Here is a 25,851-nt window from a genome sequence, read left to right as displayed (position 1 = left end):
GCCAATTAGAGCGTGTCATCCTCATGATGATGTGTTTCTAGCTACAAAATTCTGTGTTGCATCTCTTTGTGCACATCAGACAAGTATTTGGAAGGAGCCCAAGGGGACTTTCCCAATCATGTCACTAATTTCATTGTTGGGATTAACATTTTAGAATCAAACAATTAGCATGGGAAAAGCTTGCTGGTAGCTGTACTTGGAGCATGGACGTGCACTTGTAAAAAGGAAAAGGGAATAAATAAGAAGCAAAGTAATGCTAAATTGGGAGATGATCTGATCAAATTGTTAAAATACCTTGTTTCTGCTGCCCTTATAGATGTATCATCTTTACCTATCCAGTAAAGCCAAATATTTTCTTAAAACTTTTAAAAATTCTGTTGCCTTAATAGAAAGGTAGTCGTACATCAAAATACAGAAGCACCCTTACTTCTGCTCTGCTGCACCGTGTACTTGCTATATTTAGCTGTGCTGGGGAATCAGTTGCTTTATATAATCTCATCACAAGCCATTGCTGAAAAAACCGATCTGTCACTTGACCTTGGGCAAAACACCAGTCTTTGTGCTTTCTTCAGAGCTCCTTCTGCCATGTATGTTAGAAGAATCTGTAACCAAGCAGTGATTTTAGCTGTCCTCGTCCAAAGTCAGTGGAGTAAGCAAAAGTCACTCTAGTCTTATTAAACTAAGCAAAAATGCAAGTACCTTCCCTTTCTGAGAAATGGCTCTTTTTTGCCGATTCTTTAGCGTGTTCTGTGCTTCGTTTCACTTGACCTTTCGGCAGAGCAGGAACAATACCACTTGTCTTTTGTTTAGTCCTTACAATACTAATTTTCTGTTATTTAACCCTTATTAGTAGAGTAAACAAACAAAAAAAAATCGTGATTGATAGCTACAAAGCACTTTGATCTCTGAAATATAAGGTGTGCTAGTTCACTGTTAATATTTCCCCTGCTTTCTTGTTATCCAGAATCCAGATAACACCAGATTGCTACTTTCAAAACCGTAATTTATTCTGGCTGAAGAATTCCACATCTATAAACTGTTTGAGGCTGGGAGAAATCTTTAGAGAAATACTGCAGTATGTTTGCTCTGTTCTTTCCATTCCCCCTCTGGGTTGGCCAGTACACGCCTCGGACAGCGGGGTTAGATAGACCTTTTCCCGTGGCTGCTGTTCCAAGCACATCTTGGTAACAGCGTGCGTGTGGGGAAAGCCCCAGCAGAAACGGCCAATAAAAAAGAATGGAGCAAAAAATCTTTAAGTTAAGCTGAAGGTGTCCCAAGCCTGCAGTTACTGAGGAGTGATATCAGGGCATCTCTTCCTAGGAAGCAGAAACATTTCCTGTATTATCCTGGGGCTTATGTGGAAGGGAAGCTGGTGCCCCTGATGGCCAAACGCTGGTGTTTTCATTACTTTGTGCCTAACCTTAAGCACTTGGCTGCTTACTAAGGACACTTACTGCTTTCTTTGTGGAAACTAATTTATTATTAGTCGCTGAATTTGAGCGGATGGTGTGGAAGAACCGTGTGAATTACAGAGCACGGCTATGGCTGATCGCTCGCCCGGGGTCCCAGGCGCAGCACTGACGTTACTCAGAGTGCAGAGACGTGCCCCGGGGCGGTCTGAGGGCTGCGGAGCCCAGGCACCGACTGGGGAGCAGTGGTTCACAAGGTTTAATGTTGAAGCCTTTGCGAGCCTTCTAATGTAAAAATGTTATGATTAGCAAAGTCTATACGGTGCTAGTCCAAAGTCCAGACAACTGTCTGTGAGTTTTCAAATAAACAGTTATCTATTAATATTATGTGTATTTAATTGTATAGAAAGAAGCCAATGTTTCTAATCAGGATAATCCTTTATCGTGTAGTCTTAAAATTAGTCTCGGTGCATCTTTTACAAGACTGTTTTGAGTCTACCTCTCCTAAAGGGTTTCCACCCAGGCTCTGTCTGGCACCTCCAAACGCATCAAAAGCTCTGATTGATAGACTCTGGCAGGAGACTTGGGCAAGCACGGGTTTGTTCAGGACTGTGTTCAGAAACCTATTCTAGAGAAAGAAATGTATTGAAGATACACTGTATAATTTCATTGTATAAAGTGAAACGATCCTATCAATTCTCAGATTTTAAAAGGATTGTTGTTTACTAAGATGTACTTAAAAATCGCAACGCTCCCCCCCGTGCACGCTTCTTGTTCTAGGAGCTTTAGTGTTTGTGTGTGCGGGGAGAGTGTCTGTTTGCACTACACTATGACACATCTTTGGAAGTTTATTTCATCACCAAAGTTGTCTTTAAAAACACAAGACTCCAAACCAGTACTGTCCATAGGCCCACACAGACGTAGGAAAGCACAGAAGCTTTTCTGAACACTTTTAAAGGAATAAATGTTCAGGAAGCCTGATTCAGCACCAAAGCCACAAAATTCTTACTCTCGCTGATTTTTAGTAAAACTTAGATGAAGCCTTTAGTCTTTTTTTTTTATCATCTTTCATGACATTAAACTCTGAACTTGGCCGATGTTTGCCCACTTGCCATCGACTCAGATGCCCTAAGGTTCGCTATAGTAGTTGGCAGATTCATGAGATTTATTTTTTTTGTATGTTTCAAACAGATAATATACTATAAAAGTTATTGTTATTAGGCACGCTCCTAATTCTGACAGGCAAAGCTATGATATCGCGCACTGGAATGCGTAACGGTGGTAACCTGCTAGCAAAGACTTCATCGTTAAAAAGGAATCTGCTTTTTCAGCAGAGCAATGCTCTACCTTTATGGTGGTTAGGAAACTTGCATGTGTTAATTTGGCATGCGTATTATTTCTCACTCAAAATACAGAAGCTAAAAACTGGGTCAGAAATGCTAAATGGCATTGTATGTCAGTATCACTTGCTATGCTATTTAAAAAAAAAGGTAATTCTTTAATGGAAAATTTTAGGTAAAGATTACATTTTTCTTTATGTGAGGGGAAAAAAGGGAACTTTGGAAATTCTCACTAAGTTATTAACACAATTAAATAGTTCTAGGCAATAAAAGAAGCAGGAAGAATCAGGAGTGCAGGGAAGGGAGCAATGCCAAATATTGCTGTCTCCTTTTTATCTTAAAAAGGAAGGGAAGTTGCAGAGACATTTAGTTTTGTGCTTCTGCAAGCCACTAACATTCTTGTATTCCCTTCTTTTTTTCCTTGTGCGTTGGTTGGTTCTGGGACGGATTGTTCCATTGAGGCATTTCAGGAGCTTTCAATAGAAGAAAGACGCACATCCAACAGAAGTTAGTAAAAATATACTCAAGCAGTTCTATGATTGTAATCATACTGGCACCACAAAACAATCCAAGCTGGCCACCTACATCAGCTGTAACAGAAGGAAATAAACATATGTCATCCTAAGCGTTTGGTTTAGTCTAGCAAGCAAACAAAACCTTGCCGGGTTCAAGTGTTAAATAAATTCAATATACATAATCCATCACTTTAAGAAAACAGAATTAATATTTTTAAGAATGTTTATTGGAGAAGACTAATGTGTTTCTTAAAATTCTAAATAGAGCAAGTATGACACAACACATCCTACTGTGAAACATATCCTTAAAATATTTCCTACTTCTATGTCTCTTTAACCGTTCTCTTGCTTCTCCTCCTCATGTTCTCCTTTACCCTTCCAAATCCTCTGAACTTCACTATTCTTACAGTCCTGTGTGTGCTACAGCAGTAAACTAATGCCAACCTTAATTCTTACTCTCAGTGCTGTCCATACGGCAGGTTCTTTAATGGAATGACAAGAGACAGTATGAAAAAATTTCTATGAGGCAGACATGACTATTACCATAATATAAAAGGCATTGCTTTTTGTTTAGAAGCCAACATAGGCTATGACTCGGGAGGGGAGAGAATAAAAAACCAGGCTGTTTTTATTTTTAGATTAATTATTAATCAGCAATAAATATTAAACATTCACTCACCAATCAACTCGGATATAGTCAAGGCCTTCTGCTGCTGTGTTATTTTGTAGCTCAGATCATGATATTTAATGTCAATACGCACGAGGTTCTGCCTAATGACAAATACATACAGTATTACTTGAGGCGGCCAGCAGTGCTGTTTTCCCACCATCTGTCGGCATGGACGAGAGTGATGGGGTCTCTTAAAGGACGATTAGATGAAAGTTACCAAAACGAGTCAGATGACTGAAGAAAAAAAAAAAAGTGCCCTAATAACAATGGTTATGATAGGAGCATATCAGAGGAGCAGATCTTCAGGCTATGTTGAGAAAGTAACTCTAGATCCATACTGTGAGATAGACTAATACTTTTTAAGGGTCACAGAGATAAGCTTGAGTGGAAGTGTCAAGCATCCTGACCTACAGCGGATACAGTGCTGGGAAGCGTAGTCTAACGCTCTCGTTTGTCTGCAAGTGCATATTTAATTGTGCTTATTTCAGTGAGCATGTTTGTGCAGAAGAGCCCTTGTCCTGTACTCGGAAGTTTAGTCCTGTCCTCTGCTAATAGCCTCGCTTACCTAATTATATTCTTGCCTGCTGCAAAAGTGGAAGAGTGGGTAAATCTCGGTTGGAGCGAGACCTGTGGAATGATTCAGTGTGAGTAAAGAGCTCATCTGTATGATATCGTGTCTACAGAAAGATTCTGCGTAACTCCTAAATAGAATATAAACAGAACGCTTGTGGAATAAAACAGACACGAAAACTGATTGCATGCATAATGTCGTGAACTTTAAAAGTGAAAGTAGTGATTATTCTTCAAAAGTGTAAATAGCTACAGATTTTTGGGTTGAGAGTGATAATGAGCTCATTAACAATGTTCACTGAAAATAAAGTATTTGCTATACAAAATGATCGCTTTTATCTCTTTGGGTGATAACTCTAAAATTCAGGTAGAACTGAGTAATAACAATAATCTTATTCTCATGGCTTCTATTAAAAAGACCTCCTAACATTGTCATGCAGTTGTTAGCAGAACTATCCAATAAATATTTAACTTTTCCCTTCTTACGTCTTCAGAAATCAATAGAACTCTCTGTTTTATAGTACTTGGAATATGTACTCGTTAATATGTGAGCAGGATTCCTATTGGTTAAACCTTGGTAACGGGAACGTTCTGTATTTTCACTTGCTTAATTGAATAATTACTGGGTTGTGCATGGTGTTTACAGACAATAAAATAATCAACAAAGATAAAATGTCCTCAAAGGATTAATATCTTTTGCGTATAACAACAGGTTTAATTTTCATAATCTTCATTGGGGACAGACTTTTTTAACAGGGCCTGTAGTGATAGGATGAGGGGTAATGGTTTTAAGCTAAAGGAGGGTACATTCAGACTAGCTATAAGGAAGCAATTTTTTACGATCGGGGTTGTGAAACACTGGACCAGGTTGCCCAGAGAGGTGGTAGATGCCCCATCCCTGGAAACATCCAAGGTCAGGTTGGACGGGGCTCTGAGCAACCCGATCTAGTTGAAGATGTCCCTGCTTATTGCAGGGGGGTTGGACCAGATGACCTTTAAAGGTCCCTTCCAAACCAAACTATTCTATGATTCATGTAGTTCCTTTTCATGTATAAACATATGCAAGCATTTGCAGACCGATCGCTTCAAGAGTGAGAAAACTGAAGTCACTGAAACAATGAAACGCTCGTAATGTTTCATTTGCCAAATTTTCTATGGTTTTTTATAAACATATTTTGATGTTGTGGGTACTATGAGTTCATGTAGCACCTGTCTTACTACTTATTTGTACTGCTGACATCTACACCTGTGAGCAAGAGGCAATTCAGTCTATAGAACTGAATCAAATCCTCTTTAGCAACTGCGCTGTGTCTTTCTAGCAAAAACATCTGGAAAACATTCTTTCTGGATATATAATGCTTGTGTTTGCAAGGAAATCTGGCGTCAGCTTATTATATTGTAACAGTAAGGTATGTATGCTCTAGTAAAGCACAAGCACATATGATATTTCTACTATGAATTTAAAAGTATGGAGATTATGTCAGCTCAGTGCTACTACTGAGCCCCACAGCTCTATGCATAACATAAGTCCTAACACCATTTCCTGGATAAAATGTCTAGTCAATACTGTTCAGACAGTATACTTAGATGTATCTAAGTATATTTTATATACATGAATATGTATAAAACTTGAACAATTTTGTATAAGAGATTATTTTAACTCTCAGACAATATTAGTAATGCCATACATAAGAGTATCTTTTTAAAAGGTCACATTTACATCGTACACTCTGTTAGCACACTTAGAAGTAATTGGTCATTTATTTATTAGACAAGGTGTTAAGCAAGATTACCTGATGTATTCCGGGCTTTTCTTCAGTTTTGCGGAAAAGTATTTCATGGCTTTCTCTCCTCCAAAACTTGAATAGGTGATGGTGGTAGGGTAATCCATTTCTTCACATGGGGCAGGGCAAGTGGAATTGTGGGTTCCTACTGTACATAATCCTTTTATCTCTATATCATCTAAAATTTCAGGAGAAAGAATTTGCATAACATTTCTAAAAAAGCACACAATTTTAAGACTTTTTTTTTAAACTTAGAAAATTGCTTTTAACTGACTTTGATAAAGCTATGGGTTAATTATGCTTAAAACACTGGATACTTACCAGTTTTGAAGGATCAAATAAGTATTTGTAACTGGCATTTGGGAAACTGGTGCACAGTAATAAGCGTTGAGACTTCTTGCTCACTTTTTCCCAAGAAATTCAGCACCTGTGAGTCTTTCTGCCTTCATTAGGACTTCATGTGCTTGTTTCTCATCCACAGTTAATGGGCAGGACAACAGAAGACTTTCCATGTTCAGTGCTAGCTTTCTGATTACATACTTAGGTACGTAATCCTTGGTCTTGAAGTCTGCCTAGCTCCTTTCAATACACAGAAACAGCTTCCAGAGCAATGTCAGTTGTGGGTTGCTATCACCTGGTAGCTACGTGAAAGCCTCGGTAAGCTAAGTTCACTTTACCTTAACCTCTGCCTGCCATTTGGTAATTGGGCGTAAGACAGCTGAGAGGGTTTAGGGACAGCTTTGTTTCTTCAAATACCAAAGAGAAAGTCACAAAATTCTGCAGGTCTGGCTGCTCATGAGACTGGGGAGTCATTCCTCCGATGAGGTTCTAACAGAAACAAATCGTTATAGAAATGTAGGAAAGCCGTAGAAAATTAACGTAGAAGAAAAATGATAAGGCATAAATACTTCCTGAAGCATAAACCATAACCCCAAGCCATCTGGTACTCCGAGTACCGTACCCTCCTGCTCGTGGGGCTTTCTTCGCCCTGGTGCGGTGGCGGCTGCTGTGTCTGTTCCCTCTGCGTGTGGGCTTCTCGCTTTTGCAAACCGCAGCGGAGGAGATCTCTCAGCCTGTTAGTTGATGATTCGAGGCGCTCTCCAGGGACGCTAGCGTTGTGGATTTCATTCTGGATAGCCGGTCTTTAGAGTTCCTAACATAAATGCTCTCACCAACAGTAGGTCCCTCAGATACCGGATCAGTGGCGCTGTCATTTGAGATTTTGTTACCAGGTGGTTTTCTCTCCTGCACTGTAAAAGGAGACCTAGCACCTAACTTGGGGTCCTGGGGACCAGACACCTAAAACCCAGGCATCGTACATGGTTCACCACGTACAGTACTGTGGTGCCAGTTCCTTCTGCGGTCCAGCTCTGAATCCTGTCCGTCCTCGATAGGACTTAGTGGTCATTTTTGTTTATCGCTCAGTGGTTTCTTTGAAACTCGGTCACAGAATATCCGTTGAGTAAAATAATATACCCATTTCCATCATGACAGGCTATCAAAGATCATGATTGTGTAAGAATGTGAACTTAGTGGGATCTATTTCAAAGGAGCCCCAGGAAAAAGAAATAGTCATTGTTCATGGTAATAGATCTTGCCTGAATGTTGCACACATCTAATCAAAACAGAAATAAACTCCTGCACAGGCCCACCAAAGCTGATTAATCTACTTGGTTTCTTAATCATCCATTCCTTTGGGAAGGGAGAGTCACGTTACTTAGCAGAATCCAAAACAATTAAAAAGGAGACTTTGTAAAGTTCATGAGAAGTTACTTCTCAGATTATTATTTGCAGTATTTTCCAGAAAGTCTGTTGTAGTGACTTACCAGTTTCATATCTACTGTGTGCAGATTATTTGCTTATGGAAATTAATTGCATCTGGAGCACTTTGAAAGCATATAATCCATTTTACTTTTGAAAAGATAAAACCTTAAAGTCCAGTGATTTTTCAATTACGTTTTCTACCAGTTAGTGAACCTGTTATTACTGTGCTGTCCACTTTTGTCACAAACAAAAATACAGCATTGGAGCTAGAAGGGTGATACCACGAAGATGCAACAATGTAAGCCAGAGGCTTGATAACTGAAAACAGAATAATTGAACATTTCTGATTACTAAAATGAATTTATGTCTGGGGTTTTTTAATAGGTTTGTTTTTTTTTTTAATTGGCATCTATTTAATGCTCTGTCTCATCTCTGTCTTCAGAATATTAAATGAACTGGGATGTACTCCATTTCAGTACTACTTTCAGTATTTTGTTTTAATTGATAGATATTCTTTACAATTTGGAATTGGCTTAGAAAGTATGAATATGAAGTTATTACTTACAGACTGCCGGATAAACACAATTGTAAAACTTCAGCAAATCGCATTCTGTTCCATTCCCTTAAAAATAAACAACAAACTTTAGGAACTTCAATTAACAGTCTAACCCGTAGCTCTATGTGTACTAAACTGAAATGTAATGTCATCAAAGCCTGCTCACCCCTTCACGTTTATCATTATACAACTGAGAAAACAATTCGGTTGGGCACAGCGGTTCCCAACGCCAAAAGGGGCGCACAGTGAACAGAGGCCACAGGTGGAGCCGGGAGGCTTGCTGTTGGACCAAACACCTTTACTGTGTGTGCCAGCCAGAGATGCCTTCAACCCTGTGGCTTGCTCTTTGTGGTAGCTTGCTAAGGCCAGGGATTTCTGGGTTTGCTAGTGGAGATGAAAAAACAAAGTAGGTAGGTGGGATATATGCTTACCCTCTACGCTTTTTCAGAAAAAGTTTTGAACTTTCATGCAAGAGTTGCTTAGAGACCTGAGGGGTAAAACAGTACCCTAAGCTAATAGGAAAATTTTCAGATCTCAGATTTTCAGATTTCAGATGGCCTCGGTTTCACCCCAATTTATTATTTTGCATGGAAATATTACTTAGCCTTTTAGCACATAGTTAAAGAAGGTGTTTCCCCCCCTTTATCTAATTGCCAATGGATAAAGCACCCTGGGTATGGGAGACCTAGACTTAATGTCCATCTCAAACCCTTTTTTCAGGAGAGTTTCTAGGAGATTGGCAACGTCCTTTCCAAGAGATTGTCAAACAAACAGGCTGGAGATGACTTGATGGGTGTCTCTCAGAGAAAATGTTCTGCCTTGCTTGGGGATATTTAAAAATACATTGAGTCAGAAAGTACAGGCGTGACAGCGGTTTTCTTGCCCACTAATTATGAAGAAAGAACTGTGAGAACAGATCTGTAGGTTCCAGCTCGTGCTTCAGAGAGAGGTGACAGTGTTATCATTACTTCCGATATTGAAAAGGTGGGGTGGATGAGAGTGGTCAGGGCTTAGAGTTACTGCTTTACATTTCCAGAGTGATTAAGATGCCTGGATTCTCGAAGGGAGTATTACAGCATACACCTCTGCTCAGCATTTCGGAGTCATCAGATGGCCCCGTGCAGCCTTCTGGCTTTCGCAGAGCCCTCTTCTGGCGCCAGGCTCTCTCCATGGTTCCCGTGAGGGACCTCAGTTTCTGCCTTCAGGCAATCAGTTCTGCTGTGGCTGCTAAACAAACACCTGCAAAAGTAGGTTTTCTGTGGTACATGTGAAAATCGATGGCTTTTTATGGATTTAGTTCCAGCTCTTTAGGAAGTCAGGTTGAAGACTGCAGACTTGTCTCGCAGCTCTGAGGCATAATCTTTGCTGTCAAGACTTTTGGTCTGTATCCTAAGAATAACCATTGACCACATGTTAGGTGCGGAGCTGCCTAAATATCTTGCTTTTTTCCTCTGAATTAAAAAATAAAATCCAATGTATATAATTTTAACTAATCCCAGCTGTAGATATCCCTCAAGCATGTGCCCCATCTCCTTTGCTGTTCTATAACATCCTAGCAAGATGATCCTTAAATACAGTGTGTTATGACATTCCTGAGAAATACCTGGAAGAATGAATGGCAGACAGCCACACCAGTCCTGTATGTACCGGGCTTTGCATTCCTGCAAACATCCGTTAGTACTGTAAATGTTGTGGTACTGAAGCTTGATATCAGGCTTGCACTCTCCCCAGGGGTATTCTTGGATAATTGACTGTAGGGTAACAACAGAAGAGATAAATTTTTTTGTCTCTGTTTTAAATGTAGGCATTATTTTCTCACATTTTAAGGTGCTAAAGGAAGCCTGTTGAATACATAAGCAGTAACATTGTGATTTAATTGGAAGCAATTGCAGTGTGCGCTTTTGGGATTATAAAATCATCTCATCTCTCACAGCAAAACCAGGACCTGATCAGACAGCCTAGCGCAGAAGGGCAGTCCGGGCCACTTGGATTCCACTAGGAATCTCAGACAACGTTAATAGTAACAGAATGCGTTGACGGAGAACTGCTGTGGTGTCCTTGGATCATTACATGTCAGCGAGACTGTGAGATATTAGAAAAGAAAGGCTGACTTTAGTAAAAACAGATTATGAAGACCAATGATATCCTCCTGCCCCTACCCCACCCCCTAAAAAGAAAGAAAGAAAGAAAAAAGCAGTGATATTGTTTATATTGTTTGTATCTGGAGGAAATGTTATTTTTAGGAGTCACTGTGGCCTGATAAATATTTAAACTTTCAAAATGTCTAATTCATTGTCACGCTTCAGAGGAGAATAAGAGACAGTAAAGACCAATATTTCCACTTGACTGACAAAGTCCTTACCTTCAGCTGGCGGATTGCGACCTGTGCATGCATGCCGACCGGTGTTAATAAACCTAAACCATCAAAGCGTGGAAGCTCTTTGGGTGAATGGATAACAAAAGTGATTCCAGCATCAGTGTAACCGAGAGCAGGTTCATCAGTGAATTGTTCCTGATACAAAAAAAAAAAAAATTTAAAATAGTTTTGGTTTTGCTTACCTTCTGAAGCTTTATTTATATTTAAAACAGTATTATGCTTTTTAATTTGGTCTTGTATCTCTAGTTACGTTTTTGGCAATTTACAGAAAAGTATAGAAGCAAACTGACTTGAATTTCCTTTGTTGATTACCTCTGTGGGTTTCCTTCCAGTTACTATAAACTTGCAGGTTTTTTATTCCTTCTGCCATGTCCCAATTTCAAAAGCCAGAAGGCATAGATGAACCTTTACTCATAACTTGGATACTCCTTCCTTTTACTTGCAACTACCCATCACATTTCAGCACTTTCCATTACTCTCTCCAGAGCATGTCACTCCTGTCTCATAATTCCTAGAGAACAAAAGTGCATGTCTATGACATTGGTCTAGATTTTTTTAAATTTTTTTTAGTTTTCTTCCCTGATCACACAAGCTTCAACAAGAGTTTTCTGCTTTTTGTTGGTGGAAGACAATTCTAATAAGATCAGAGATTATCTATAGTGCAAAGACCAGACCTTAGCTGGCATCGAGCACTTACAGCTGCTGCTGCTGCAACTAAAATTCAGTACTACTTAGAAAATGGCACCATATGACCTTCCCTACTGTGCCTTTTACTAAAATGAATTTTTTTCTGAAGTGCTTGCCTAAAATTCAATGACTGCTCTGATGATGTGTTTCAATTGTAGGTGAACTGTGCATGTGTGTATATATATGCTCACTCACAGAACCATTTAGCTGGGGACAGAGTCAATAATAATTCTGAATTTTAAAATCTGTATTAGATCGTTCCTTTAAAATACCCTTCGACTCAGAAATAGTCTTGATACAGAATTTTGTGCATGAAATTCTGAAGGTCTGTGTAAAACCAGCCAACCAAAAAACCAAACCCAAACACCTCCACTCATCTATAAGTTATTACATGATTCGTTGTTTATAATCGTTAAGATAGCTGTACCTGCTGGACATCAAAAAGTAAATGTAAGCCTCTTCCAGACAAACTCACTCTTCTTGCTGGAAGATCATTGTGATTAAAAGTAAAGCAGTTTCCGTATTCAGTGAAAACATGTTCAAAATCCTTCAATAAAGGAAAATAGGGAAGAAAGATCACTTGAAGTTTCATTTACCAATCTCAAGGCAAGAGAGAGACTACTGGGTTTTGTTTGTGTTTGGTTAGTTTGCTTTTCCAAAGGCAGGGCAAAATACTACAATCAGAAAAGTGGTAATTGATAGAAATATTCAAAAGGATTTCATCCCTTTCTATAGAAAATTAAGTTTAAAGGAGAAATGTCACATTATTTATTAATATCTATGAGTTGCTCAGAATCATTTAATGAGGTCTTGTTATTTTGCTATACTTGATACATTCTATAGAAATTATATCTTCAAAACCAACTTGTTTAATATTTCTAGTGGGTGTTTAGTGAAGACTGTTTCAAAACTGTCGCGTTACATACGAAAGTACAATATCTGCATTTTTCCCAAAGCTGCCTCATCATTTAACTGGAAGCACTTGCTAATATGACTGCCTCTCATTGCTTTAGTTTTAGTTATTAGCACTAGTGTCTTTTAGTTAAGGGAACTCTCCAATGCCTAACTTTCAAAGCTACGGCATATCTAAAGGTTAGATTGATCTGAAAGAATATAGGCCTGACTTTTCTGTTCACACTTCCTATGTAAGTTGGGAATTGCTCTATGAAGGGGAGTCAACATAAAAATAGGACGATCGTTTTCTTTGGCCATTGTCCAAAATTCCCAAAGATGGGCTATTTTAATCTCATTTTTTAAAATTCCTGTGGGTTCTGCATATAGTTACCCTGGCTGTCTGTATTCTTGACCTCAAGAACAAACCAAGCCAATTGCGTCCTGCAAAGAGCTCCATTCCGACGGACCTTCGCTATAGGCCATTTATGCAAAAGGCTGTTAGATACAGCCTGGAGGTATGACAGCTTTCAAAGGCTGCTATCTATGCAGAAGTGGCACTAGGCAGAGAGCAATTTAGGCTGAAATCCCATTTCACAGCTCAGGGAGTCCAGCAGGCTGTTGCTGCAGTCAGTGGGAGAACTGGGGTCCTCACGGTGATCTAGAGCAGGACTTTTTTTCTCCATTGGCTGACTGTAAAGGGAAAACAGGAGGAGTAGCTGGCAAAACTAGATGTCTCAAGTTGAGGGGTAAGAATACCTTCCCCTACGTGCTACTGTTTTAGTAAAATAAACATATTTACCTGTGGGTAACACGGCTTTCCAAAAAATTCACACTCTAGCAACGTGCTGCTGTTCAGATAAAACCCATTTTTCCTTGTAAACTCTTTGATGCTGAAGTTCTGGTTCCCAAGAAGGAAATCATTTAGCTCTTGAGAATATTTTTCTTCCATAGCAAATTTTTGGACAACTGCAGACACGATGTTCCAAATTAAAAAAATGATTTTGAGGTTGCTTACTGCATGAGCTTGAAACCTGTCAGTGGGAAGGAGAAAGAATTGCTTGGAGTTCTGCAGTTATAGGCCTGATCTCAGGGCTGCTCTTGCCAAATCTGTGACACGATTTCTTGTGTGCTCGCAAACTGTAAGTGATTCTTGCCCACCGTGTTGCACTTTGATTTCTACAACGTGATTAAACAATAGAGTCTCCATTTCTAGGAAAATATTTTCCATAGCTGACAACAGGAAATGGACACTTTCCCAGGGCTGTTCGGATTGGTTGTATTAGAAACATTTCTATTGCGTGTGGTCGTTTATTACAAAATGAAGTGAGCAGATTAGCCATCTCCATAAGCCAACAACCAGATTGGCAGAACTGAAGACAAGCTGAACAATTCCGTTTACACATGGAAGACTAGCTGGGAAGAGCTGTTCCTTTAAAAAAACCCCCCAAAAACCCCAAACCCCTGTCTTCCATCATTTAGAAAATTGATTTCTAAGTGCATTTGCAGTAATCTCATGCACCTGCTTTACTAAGGCACTACACCCCAGCGTAGAGACAGTCTACCTTCTCACGAGCTCTGTGGCTGGTGACACAGTGAAATAAACCAAGGGTGATCCTAACTCTCCTACAATCCGCTTGAAAATCTTAGACACACTGGTGCTGGACGTGCTTTCCTGATGTACAGCATTGAAGTCCTTGAAGTCAAGTAAGGGTTCACAGAACTGTTACAAGTTTGAAAAGGGAATAAAACCAAATGAAACTGCAATACCATGTTCTTTAGAATTGCCATTTTATGTATTCCTATTAAAAAAAAAAAAAAATCAGTGTATTTGTGTAATAGATCTTAATGCCCAAAGTTAAGGAAGAGTTGTAGGAACAACTCTTCACAACTGAACTTGAGTCAGAAAATAAAGATTTGTGCCTCTTTGTCCTGCCAACAAAAAAATTGGTTTACTAAAAACGGGAGGGAAGGATAAGCACAGCATGAACAACAGATGGATGTGGCAGCAGACTGTCACTTAGGCGGACAACTGCCACGCTCAGTGCCTGACTATTTACTTACAATACGCTGCTGCTATAGTTACAAGGAGCGAGAGGTTTGTATCGCACAGGGCCCACTGTAATCAAGAGGGACTTCCATCCGCAGTGCGTGTTGTGCAGCATAACCCAGGATGGCTTTGTGCAGGGCCACGGGAATAGGCACAGGGAGGCAGAACAGCTCCAGATATTTGAGACTTGCACTTTTGGCTGATTCTGCCAGGAAAAGGTAGAAGATAGGAAAACTTACAATTCCCGAAGAAAAAATGCGGGTAAACTTTGTGTATTTCTAAAACTGTGCCTAAATTACGTATTTGCTTTAAAATTCAGGCAGTAGGTTTATCACGTTATTTTTGAAGTGGCTGCATCTGATCTTAGCCATTATCTTCAGATGTAGAAATCTGTAGTGAAGTTCCTGCTTAGATACGTGACTTCCAAAGAGACCAGCTGCCTCCCTCCTGCAAATCCCACTGACATCTCCTGGAACTGGAAAGGCTGAGCACCTCTGGAAAAAAAGTATCTGCTTTGCCTAAGATTTCTATATTTGTATGAGGTTTCTGTTCGAATCTCTCTATTTGCAAATGTTGTCTTTTGTTTTAAATTTGGATGTGACTGATGACTGTCCCTTAGTTACACTGTAGAAGCAACACTCATATATAGAACACCACCACCAGAGAGGTTTTTCTACTCCACATTACGTTTTGACACTTAAAAATCTGTAATGCAGTTGTTACCTGAAGGAGGGGGAAGGTCAAAAAAACAACCTCACTTCCTTGCTTCTCCTATTTTCCTCTTCATTTAAATCTCATGTGGCGGTGGGGAAGACACACCCCTCAGTGCCATATTTTCCTTGTTTTATGTGATTTGTTCAAGCAAGTTGTGGAATCTGACTGCTTTATATTATTCGGATAAAGAAGCGTTGCCTCCCAAGAGCGAACAACAGACATAAGTTTTACCTGTTCAAGTTGCAAAAAGTCACAGCAGGGAATTTGACATTTTCCACGTACTGCACAACCACTGTCGTAGTGGTTGGCCAGGTGAAGTAGTAGATGAAGCGACTGCAGATTTGCCAAATAACGATGGCGAGACAGCCCACGACTACTAACAGCCACAGCACTTTGCGAGTCTTGCTCTGCGTTTGGACGATGTTATGCACTCCATGAAACGAAGTGGATGAGGCAAACTCTTGATGATACTTCCTTCTGTCTTCCAAATGTGGCAGCAGTTTCTTTATTAAGTACAATCGTATCTTTTCCAATATTCCTTAACAGTGAACAAAGTGAAAACACTTTTCAGTTTTAAATTAGCATTTAAATGGCACTTAAGAAAGGAAACATGTAATTATGATACTGGAAAGCAATTGTAAAATTTCTCTTTAACTGTAAATGCTCTAAGTAGTGAACTTGCTTCTGAGGATGGTCTAGAGCCCTGGAAGAGTTGTGTGCTCAGAGATTAGCTCAGTGCTGCCTGAGAACAGACTACACCTTGCAATATTTTAAGCACACAATTTATTAAGCACATTCATATAAAAGAATAGTTCCACTGCTATGGAAAAGATTGGGTTTTCACGTAGCTCAGTGATCTAAAACCACGGGTTGCTGTGAACCTACTGTAAAAAGACAAGCATCTGATTCTTACAGTGACATCCCATTAAAGGCCTGGTCCTTCATACTCGCTCTGAGAAATAAGGTCAAAAGAGAATGATATGGCATGGCATGAAAGGGAATTTCACTCTTTCATTATTAGAAGTTTCTGGATAAAACTTGAAAGGTTACAGGTTCAAAGGAAATCTATTCTCTTTTCTTTAGGTTTGTACTAGTCTGATTCCATAACTTTGAAACAGGAATGGTTTTAGTTTTCATTTACCCCATGGTTGCTACAAACTGATGTTTAAAAAAAAAAAAAGTCAACATTTTAAATTCCAAGGTTAAGAGCTATAACACTAATGAATATAATCAATACCTGGAAATGCAGTCATCATCTTATGCTCGTTGCTGAATGATCTTTTGAGCATGGGTTTCAGCAGAATGTTCTCTCTCAAAACATTCAAATGAGGGAAACTTAATAGGACCTTTCCTGTGTCTAGTCATAAATGGAGCAGTCTCTTTGCAAAGTACTTCATCTACAGATTGTTATCCGCTACTTTATTCTGTCATTAAGAAAGTCCATAAAAACAGTAAATCAAAGAAAGTTTGTGAGACAATGAGAGTTAGGATCTGAAAATACGTAATTTAGATGATTGTTTAACAGCAATTAAATGCTTCCCTAATTCAATTTTTTAATGAAAAAATAGATTTAATAGTGTGGCATGTGTTGTAGGAAGAGAATATACCCTTCGTAAGACTGATTGACTTGAGGCTGTTACAGCTGGGCAAAGGACCAAAGGGATGTGAGCGTCACTGACCACATCAGCACTCCGGGATGTTGCTTTGGTCTCTGCGCAGTCTCTGGGCTGTGATAATGAAATCCCAGATGGTGCTGGATTTCAAAATGTTTCTGAAGGGAAAGAATTTTCTTTATGTTGTTCTTGAAAGATCTGTGTAAGAACTTTGATCCATACTGGTAAAACTTACTGTGACCCCTTTTTATCATCAAACAGTTTTTTGCTGGAAAACTACAGAAAGTAGTAGCTACTACAGTAAGCAGTAGCTATGATGTTTTATCTGTGAAAGTTTTGCTGTTAATGCGTGAGATTATCTAATAGCATACTGCTGCTTTCATTACTGTCTTTCACCAGAGGAATTAACACTACTAGCATCTTTAAGAATGCTTACTTTACTTTCAGATTTCATTTGAAAGTGCTGTAATTAAAAAAAAAAATTTCTTAACTACATAGGGTCAAGTGGTAGATTTCTAATATGAAATTTCTCACATAGGGTGGATTGAAAAATAGCATGAAACGTGTAAGTGAGGACTAGCCATTTATTTTGAGATTTGGTCTATTTATGAGGAATGGGTACATTTCAGTGACATGTAATTAATAATAGAATGGTTATTCCAGATCTGAGTTAAGGAACAGTAAAATAATACACCAAAATAATGTCGATGAGTGTGAGATTATAAATTATTAACCCATCGTCCTATGCTCTGTAAAACAGGCTGTGCATATCTGGGCTAAGGTTGTATAACCAACATAACTGAAATGGCTATGAGTGAATTAGAGTATCCAAGCTGCTGCTAGACAGACAGTAAGGTCTTGCAAGACCTTAAACAGACGTTAGACCTTAAACATTGCACAATAAGGTCTCGAGAGCGCTGCGTTCTTTTAGTAGCAATACAGAGTACATTTAGTGTAGGCACTCCAATAAAAAATATTTTTGTCAAAGATGCGAATAAAAACAATATACAAGATCCAATGAGTGATGGGTGGATAAGTAAAAAAAGCAGAGAGATAACTAAAGGAGTGCAATCCAGGTCCAGGAGCAAACCACATGTTTGGAGCCAAATATAGAACCTTCACCTAAGAATTACTAAGGTAGCTCATACATTCGGGGTAGGCTGCAGACGCTTTGCCTCAGGAAACACTGATTACTGGAGAAGCCCCAAGAACCATTCATGGTTAGTCAGATAAACCTGATTTTCTAGTCAATGTTGTTAAAGAAGAAATTACTTCCCTGCATGTATAACCAGGGATACGTGGCCAGGGGCATACTGTTATGAGCTTATATAAAAACCCACAGAATTTCTAGTAGCTCTAATGTTAACACTGTAAGTTGAATTTAAACGTTTATTTTTTTAAAAAAACTGTAGTCAGCAGGTAATTGGTCACAATATACAACTACTTGTACAGGAAACTGATAAATAATAATAGGCTCTTCGATCTAGTGGGGAAAAAGATGGTAAGAAGACCCAGAAGGAAGAACTGGAAGCTAAGCTCTTGCATAGTAGAAATAAAGTATGACATTTTTATTTTTGTATTCCTAACATTGTGATTGAATTTTCATTAGTTAACATATTAAAAATAATGGCTTTTTAAAAGATAGCTCAGCTTTAGCCAGAGCTCTTAACTGGAAGGAGTTATTTTAGGGAGGTTATAGGTGGTCTCTGTGCAAGGATTAGTTAGTCTAGGTAGATTTGTGATTTCCTCTTTGCCTTAATCTAAAAATCATTAAAGCTTGGTAACATTCAGAGAAGTAATTGCCTAGTTAAAGCTGTGTTAGCTTTATTCTAAATGCGTAAAGAACCAATACCTAGAGACTTCTCCTCAATTCTTTAGTGTACAATTTTTTCTCTACAAGTTTTTTTCATCTCTCCCTTCTTTTTTTCTTTAAAATGTACACTGCTGCTATTTTTGGACAAGGTTACAAGAGAAAGGAGACAAATTTTCTCATTTTGGTTGTCAGTCCTGAAAAAAACCCTAAAACTCTTGATAAATCACTCTGATATGTCTAGTCACATACCTTTAGCATCTGATTGAATGAATCTCCCAAGCTGGTCCATGAGGCTGTGCTTATTTCAGTTAAGGAAGGAATGGGTAAGTAAGCTGCCTTATCACTGTGATCATTGCTAGGTAATGGCTTTTATAGAAAACTAAATGGGAGGTGATACTTGATGACACACAACGCTGGGCAATTTACCTGCCAAGGTTGCTATGTTTTGCCTTTAAATAACATGGTCTGCAACATAAAAGAGAAGATTAGTTTTATGACAGGATCAGATGTACGTATTTATATATATATTTCAACTACATACTACACTAATAACAGTAGAAGTGCAGGCTTGTCTTGTGCGTTTCATCGTCTGACAAATTACTTTCATAATTTTTCCTTGTATTTTAGAAAAAACAGTCATCTTTGCTGCTTGGAACTGAATAGATTCTCTTTAAGTAGATAAGGAGCCCTTCCTGCTCTGGAGAGCAATAAATGTCTGCCACGAGGTTCCCACCACCAGCAGGATGCAGTTCATCCACACTTTGAATAGCTGTCTTCATAACCAGCTCCACGTTTCATGTTCTCGTGGGCTTTCGCAAAAATGAGCTGTTATCCTTGAGAATTAACCCTGTGGGCGAGGATGAGAACGCATACAGAGTCAGTCATTCCAGTAACTCCTTATGAAAAAGGACAGAAACCATTTTTTGTGATGCATGGTATGAGCTTGTTTGAAATTTGTTTCAAGGAAATAACTGAGCATCTAATAAAAGGCAATAGAAAATACTGGGAAGTTCAGACCTGAGATGGGCTTGGTTAATGAATGCTTTAGGAATAATAAAAAAGAAACCCACCCTTTGCATTCCCTCTCCGATCTGCAGGGGATGGGAATGGCTGCTGCTGCTTTAATTCACTCTCTTAGTAGTGTTCTTGGGTTACCAGGTGTACTCGCTTGGCCCCGCAGCGCCTCGCTGTCAGGTTGTTTGCCGACTGTTTTCTGGCCGTGTTGTTCAAGCTATGAGCTGGAAGGTAAAGCACTGAACTCCATTTAGTCATTCCCGTGTGACGCGCAGAACGTTTCTGGACTCAGCACCCTGCTCTGTTTGTCACTTTTGCCTCACAGATGAGGCTCTCCGTCGGGGCAAGCTTTGCGCAGCATTGTGTTCGTTCAAGCAGAGAAGCGCTTGAGAGTAAACTGTTTTGCAGCATCTGTACGTAACTCAGCCATATGTGGTGCACTGCCAAGCACTTATTTGCAGATCCGTTGAGTCCTATTAGTGCAAACCACTCTAATTCACAGTACCCAGACAACACCCCTTGCTTGAGTTGCTTGAGTTCTTACAGCAAATTATGTCGGTCTTTTATACCGTGACGTGCAAACAATTAAGCAGTACAAACTGTAAGTTGCTCTCTACGCAGCAACTATGATTCATCTTACTGTTTTAAAAAAAAAATAAATCTGTGAGTTGATGCCTTACAAAGAGTCTTTATGCTTATGCAATACTTTAGACGAGCATGGCTTATGTTCTCCGGTTGTGTTTACCAGAAGAAATTAATTTATTAAATTTTCTTTCTTTTACGGTTGTTTTACATTAATTCCTAAGCAAACACTAGGGGGCGAAGACCAACCATCTTGTTTTCATCTTTCCCAAATAGCTTGCACAACTAGCTTCGTGATTCTAAATTGCTCACAGGGAGCTTGGTTTCACCACTCCTTGCGGTGTGTGTCTGAACAGCACCTTTCCTAATATTTAATGCAGTAAAGTTTAGGAAAACTAACCAATGACAGAGGTGGTCATGATTTTTTGTATTCATATATATTGTAAATTTTATATTCAAAATGTTATTGAGGTCCGTCCTCAGTGCTGTTCAATCCTTCTCTTACAGTGCTAAATTTAAAAAAAGTGCTGCCGCCAGCATAACTACATAGCTATTTGCTGAGACCAATAGATAACATGTTCCTGATAAAGTTATTTCCTTGTAGCCTAATTGCAGCAAAATGTCTTGTAGGAATTCTTATGGGCTGCTGAGAGAAAATACATACATACGTACATAACAGACAAATATATATTCAGTGCATATTTAGCTTTCATTGGACAATTTTTTTTCCCAGAAATTGAGATGTTTCCTTCCAACTTGTGTTTCATTGTATGAGGTTCTGTAAGCGCTTTATAGACATTAATGATTCTTACCGTGTTTTGCCTGGCTCTCTTTTTTTAGTAGAACCCTATAAAATATTATCTGCTTTGAAGGCAGAACAAGTAACGCATTTGCTAATATAGGGGACCGCAAATACTTACACTCCATTCATACAAAAATATTAGTAAGAAAGGAAAAACGGAGCAGGAAAAAAAGGAAGTGACCACCAACTGGACTGTTACAATGCGTTGTCATTGCCATTTTGCGACAAATGCTGGGATATGTGGTGACTAACTGTAAATGCAAGCATCTGTCTTGAGCCTTCCTTTGAAGCAAGTATGGATTCAGCAATGGAGGGGGGCTGCAGAAAAAGGGGATCAAAGAGAGTTTGAGCATTCATTGGGCCCGTCTCTCTGCATCGAGGCAGAATCAGCTATGCCCGGAGAAATGACAAGCTCTCATGAATGTTTTCCAGTGCTCTACAGATACTAGAAACTTCTTTATTTTTTGTTTTCTGATGTCTGTCTTATCTTGCCATAATTTAAACTAGTTACTTCTTTTCCCTTCCCTCTGTGTATGGAAAACTATTTACTTTTCCTTCAAAGGGAAGAACGTTATTTATCGCTTTTCCCCACAGTCTTCTATTAGTTATACAGGTCAAGTGTAATTCTTTCCATCTCTCTTAATGGGCCATATTTTTTTTTTTTTTTACACCAAACATTCGTTGTTCTGGCCATTCTCTTCTGAGCTCTTTCCAAGTGGCCTTCATCTTTCTTGAAGAGTGGTCCACAGGACATAATACAACAGACAAATCCTTTCTGATGCTGGATGGAGAGGAGGGTTCCCATGCCATGTGGAAAATTTCCAGAATAAAGTCTGCTCTTTTCACAGTTTTGCCTTTTGTTGCTTACCATGTTATTTTTTTAATAACTGAAATATCCAGATAATTTCTAAGAATTTCTTATTTGCTAGTTTGCTTGTCACAGCTGAAGTTCAAAGAACTACCCTTTGCATCGCTGAAGCTGCACATAATTTATTTCAGCTCATTAAGATAATTTTGAATTCGAGCCCCCATCTGCCAGCATGCCATTATACCTTCCAGCCTGTTCTCATTTGTCAATTTAAGAAGTACGCAACCTATTCCGTCGTCCAAGCCACTAATGATAATACTGAATAGCATCAGATTAGCAAAACGTTATCAGCGTTTGTCCCGAGCCAGCTCTTTGCACTTGCTAGCCAGCTGCACCATGGAGTACACAGCAGCACGGGTTGAGCCACGTGGAGGTGTGGGAGTAGCTTCTGGCTCCAGATTTTGATTTCACTGTGCCTGACTGGTAACCAGGATTCAGAGGCTTAGGAGGGGAAAACCAACAGCCTTCCTGTACTGAAGAATTGCACCTTGCAGCGTGTGGCTGCGGGGCATTACAAGAGGATAGGTTTGCCTTGGGACAGCTCTGTGGCACCTGTCCAAGATTTGTTGTTTTTCCTGAGTTTATAGTTTTGGCTGATTTCTGTACATTTCATTGATGAAAGGAGGAAGTTTTGGCAATAACAGTGAAAGAACATTTTCTCCATACTTGGGAAATAATTATCAGTCAGAACATGAGGAAGATAGTTGTTCCTCTGGGACAATTCGGAGAGCAGGCTGCTTCACCGTCGGAGTGCAGCTCACAGACAACCAGGGAAAGCACAGTCAGCATGAGTGCTGTATATTCAGAAAATACAGTTGTAGGAGGAACTGGTGGTAATCTGAGAAGAGTTCCTCTTTAAGCATGGCTTGGGGCAGGAGATTTGGTGCCAGCATTAACAGGGGCAATGTGAAAGAAATTTTGCTGAGCCCCAAATGATAGGCAGCAGGGGGGCAATTGTGCTGGGACGTGTGAAACGTAAATGGAATTTAAAGGTATGCTGAGAAGCGACAACACAGTTCTTTGTGTTTAAGAAGTAGAAGAAATACAATATTTAAAAAAAAAGAAAAATCCTTGCAGCACTATCTCTTCTCTTTGTTTGTAGTTTGCAAGACCTTGAGCTCTGCTCCTCCCCCAGATACAAATGTCTGATTGGATTATTAATAGTGCATCAAGTTTAAGCTTGTTTGGTTTAGCCTTGAGTCACTAAATTTTATTTTTCTTAAAGCAGACTGTTGATTTCAAATGCTACTTAAATAGCAATTCCAGTTTTGAAAATCACAAAATACTCGTCTGAGCAGATGACATGTTTTGGTGTCAAATTTATCTTCTCATTGTTCAGTGCTCGTATAGCAGCTGGCACAGTGAAGTTCTGGCTTGGGCTACGAGGTGCTTCACCTTTGCAAACTGAGTTGCACCTTGTCGACCAAAACCTACCAGTAGCTGCAATACTGCATTTCACTATTATAGCTGCAGTTTTGTCCAAGAGACAAGTCCTTTCATCACTATAATTTTATGGAAATTACTATGCTCACATCAAAAAGATATTTGTCTTTTGAATTCTTCATCTCAAAAAGGTCACAACAGAATCTGCACAAGTGCGGCAAAGGGTGACTGGGATTCTAAAGGTGTAGTACAGTTATTGCTCATAAGCCGTGGCTTAGTACCAAACAGAACTTAAAATTACTTGATTACTTGGCAGGAAGTTTGAAACTAGCGCAGGGAAATACTTTTTCACATGATGTACACTTCAGTTATGGAACTCATTGCTGCAGGCTGTGGATTCACAGAAGAAGGGTTATTAAATGCAAGGACACGGGTATCTTAGGAAGTCCTGGACTATCAGCATTGATAAACAGGAAGGGGGTGAGGGTGGACTAAGAAGGATGCTTAACAATCCCCATGCTTGGTCACGAAGGCCACGACAGTTCATCTGAAGGCCGCAAAGTGCAGTTCTGGGAAGCTGTGGGATTTTTTTCTGCTGTGTTTAACTGTTTGTCTTGTACTCAGCCCAGTCACGAAACAGAACGTTCTCCCTCTCTGCTGAAGGTTAGAGTCCTCTGATACGTTTCTGGGATTAATAGAAGTCTTTCTGTCTGACTTTCATGTTTTAAAAGTAAACAAACAAACAACTAAATAAAAGCTCAAGGGCACACATGCACCCTTGGTTTTCATAGCCTTGCTTAGACATCCACAGCACTAACAGCAAGTTGTGTGTGTGGTGACATCTGCTCCGATGTGGTTCTGAGTGTTCAGCATGAAAAAGGGAAATTATGGTGCATTTGGGGAAAAAAAAGTAATAACCTCATTTAAAATTAAATTTATGTTTTGCTTTCAGATATATTCACATGGAAGAGCTTTTTGATCAGGACTCGTTTATGATTATGCTAGTCTAAAGAGATGGCAAAGTATCTGTAAAATCTCTGTCAGGGCATAAAGGCCACTCAAACCACTCAAAGAAGAATCAAGTCCCTACAGCGAGCCCCAAATTTGAGCAGTGTGGCAGAAGGACATTTATTTCTAAGGGTGTCTGAAGCCAAGCCAGAGCTGAAGGCTCAGAGCTGAGCCAAACCTGAGGGATCTTTTAGTCTGTGCTGTCATCTACGCTGCCAACAGACAATTTCATAATCAAGTAGTACAAGTCACTTTTTTTTTTTTCCCCCAGTACCAATTTCATGACACACTTGTGAGGCCTCACTGATATCACGTGAAGGTAGCCAGTAGGATGAATGAATGATGGTTCCATATTGTCTATGGTTTTATTTCAGGGGTTTTCAAGTCCTCATTAAGACCTACTTTTCCACTGATCTTGGATAGTTTGAGGTCTGTTTTAATTGGAATGACTAGAGAGCAGAACTCAGCTAGTGTGATACTGAATTTCCTTAAATGAATGATTGCAAGGATAATATCCATAATATTTCTCAGCTTTTTAGGAAATGGCCAACCTGCAGATCTTGCCCTGGCTAGATACACAGTGCAGATAGGAGCCCCATAATTGGTTTTGTTTCTCTATAAAACATGAATACAGTGGTCTCTGCCTGCTTCTGAGCCAGGACAGGAGAGAGGTAAGGCTTTTGCTCAAGAAGTTAATGCAAAGCCACTTCGGACATTTCTAGTTTTCTAGTGAGATGGGGACTGTTAAATTCCTGCAGCATCAGTTCAGACTGATTAAACTTATGCACTGTTTAGGTTAAACATTTGTTTTGGTCAGGGTTACCTATGAGATGTAGAGAAGAGAGAGCAAATTATCTCTGGTTCGTGTGCAAACTCAGAGAGTTCATGTACTTTGCCTACGGATGTATAGATGTGTGGTGAGAGGATTATTGTACTCTGTCAGGTTTTACATCACGAAGGAAGAACACCTTGACCTTGTTGATGGGCTGCCTCGATGGAGGCCTGCTTTTCTTGTGGCTCAGCTTAGTTTTAAGCTAATATTTATATAGCCTGACATACAGCATCTGGCTTAGCAGGGTATACGTTCCATCACCCGCGTACTCTGTGTGACTTTTTTTTGCGAGCCAGCTACTCTTAAGCGACTAGAACAGCTGAACCCACCCCACAGACACCAGTGAGCAGCGCAAGTCTTGCAGGGAGCGAATGGTCTGGGGTCATGGGGGCCCTGTAGCTTTGTTTGCAGTAAAACTGAGCATTAACTTTTTTTTCAGAAAAGGCTGGGATGCAGGAAAGAGGTGTGCACTAGTTACATGTTACGTCATTGTGTGTTAAGCTGATGATTAAACAGAATTGGGTAACATTTGTCAACAAATGAGAGTGAAACTTTTGCACGAGGAAATAAAATTAAGACATTTTCATGAATTAAACCACTGGAAAAATA

General features: G+C 39.5%; 1 protein-coding gene across 4 annotated transcripts; it reads right to left on the bottom strand.

Annotated features, from left to right (window-relative positions):
- On the bottom strand, positions 1-19,959 carry ASIC5 (acid sensing ion channel subunit family member 5). 4 transcript variants are annotated; one of them, XM_054824272.1, is made up of 11 exons: positions 19,824-19,959; positions 19,003-19,600; positions 15,559-15,865; positions 13,366-13,597; positions 12,100-12,219; positions 10,971-11,120; positions 10,212-10,359; positions 8,618-8,674; positions 6,298-6,466; positions 3,944-4,035; positions 1-3,339 (listed from the first exon to the last, which is right to left on the bottom strand). In XM_054824272.1, the coding sequence occupies exons 2-11, from the start codon at positions 19,040-19,042 to the stop codon at positions 3,140-3,142; spliced, it is 1,515 nt and encodes a 504-aa protein (XP_054680247.1). In that variant the 5' UTR covers positions 19,043-19,600; positions 19,824-19,959; the 3' UTR covers positions 1-3,139. The 4 variants fall into 4 exon arrangements, 3 of the variants coding, with proteins under 3 accessions (XP_054680247.1, XP_054680248.1, XP_054680249.1); XM_054824273.1 differs by having other exon boundaries at positions 2,890-3,339; positions 19,003-19,218; XR_008576900.1 differs by having other exon boundaries at positions 3,294-3,339; positions 3,944-4,031.
- Between the last annotated feature and the right edge of the window lie 5,892 nt (positions 19,960-25,851).

Source organism: Grus americana, chromosome 4 (assembly GCF_028858705.1).
Source record: "Grus americana isolate bGruAme1 chromosome 4, bGruAme1.mat, whole genome shotgun sequence".
Lineage (NCBI taxonomy): Eukaryota > Metazoa > Chordata > Aves > Gruiformes > Gruidae > Grus > Grus americana.
This window is presented reverse-complemented; position numbering and strand designations above follow the sequence as displayed.

What these genes read in the sequence shown, in the direction of transcription:
- ASIC5 (XM_054824272.1), bottom strand. Translation starts at nt 19,042, where the DNA reads ATGGACCAGCTTGGGAGATTCATTCAATCAGATGCTAAAG. An exon ending in CATTCAATCAGATGCTAAAG is followed by an intron (nt 15,866 to 19,002) that starts GTATGTGACTAG and finishes TTCACTGTTAAG; the next exon opens with GAATATTGGAAAAGATACGA. An exon ending in TCTGCCATTCATTCTTCCAG is followed by an intron (nt 8,675 to 10,211) that starts GTATTTCTCAGG and finishes TTTATTTTTAAG; the next exon opens with GGAATGGAACAGAATGCGAT.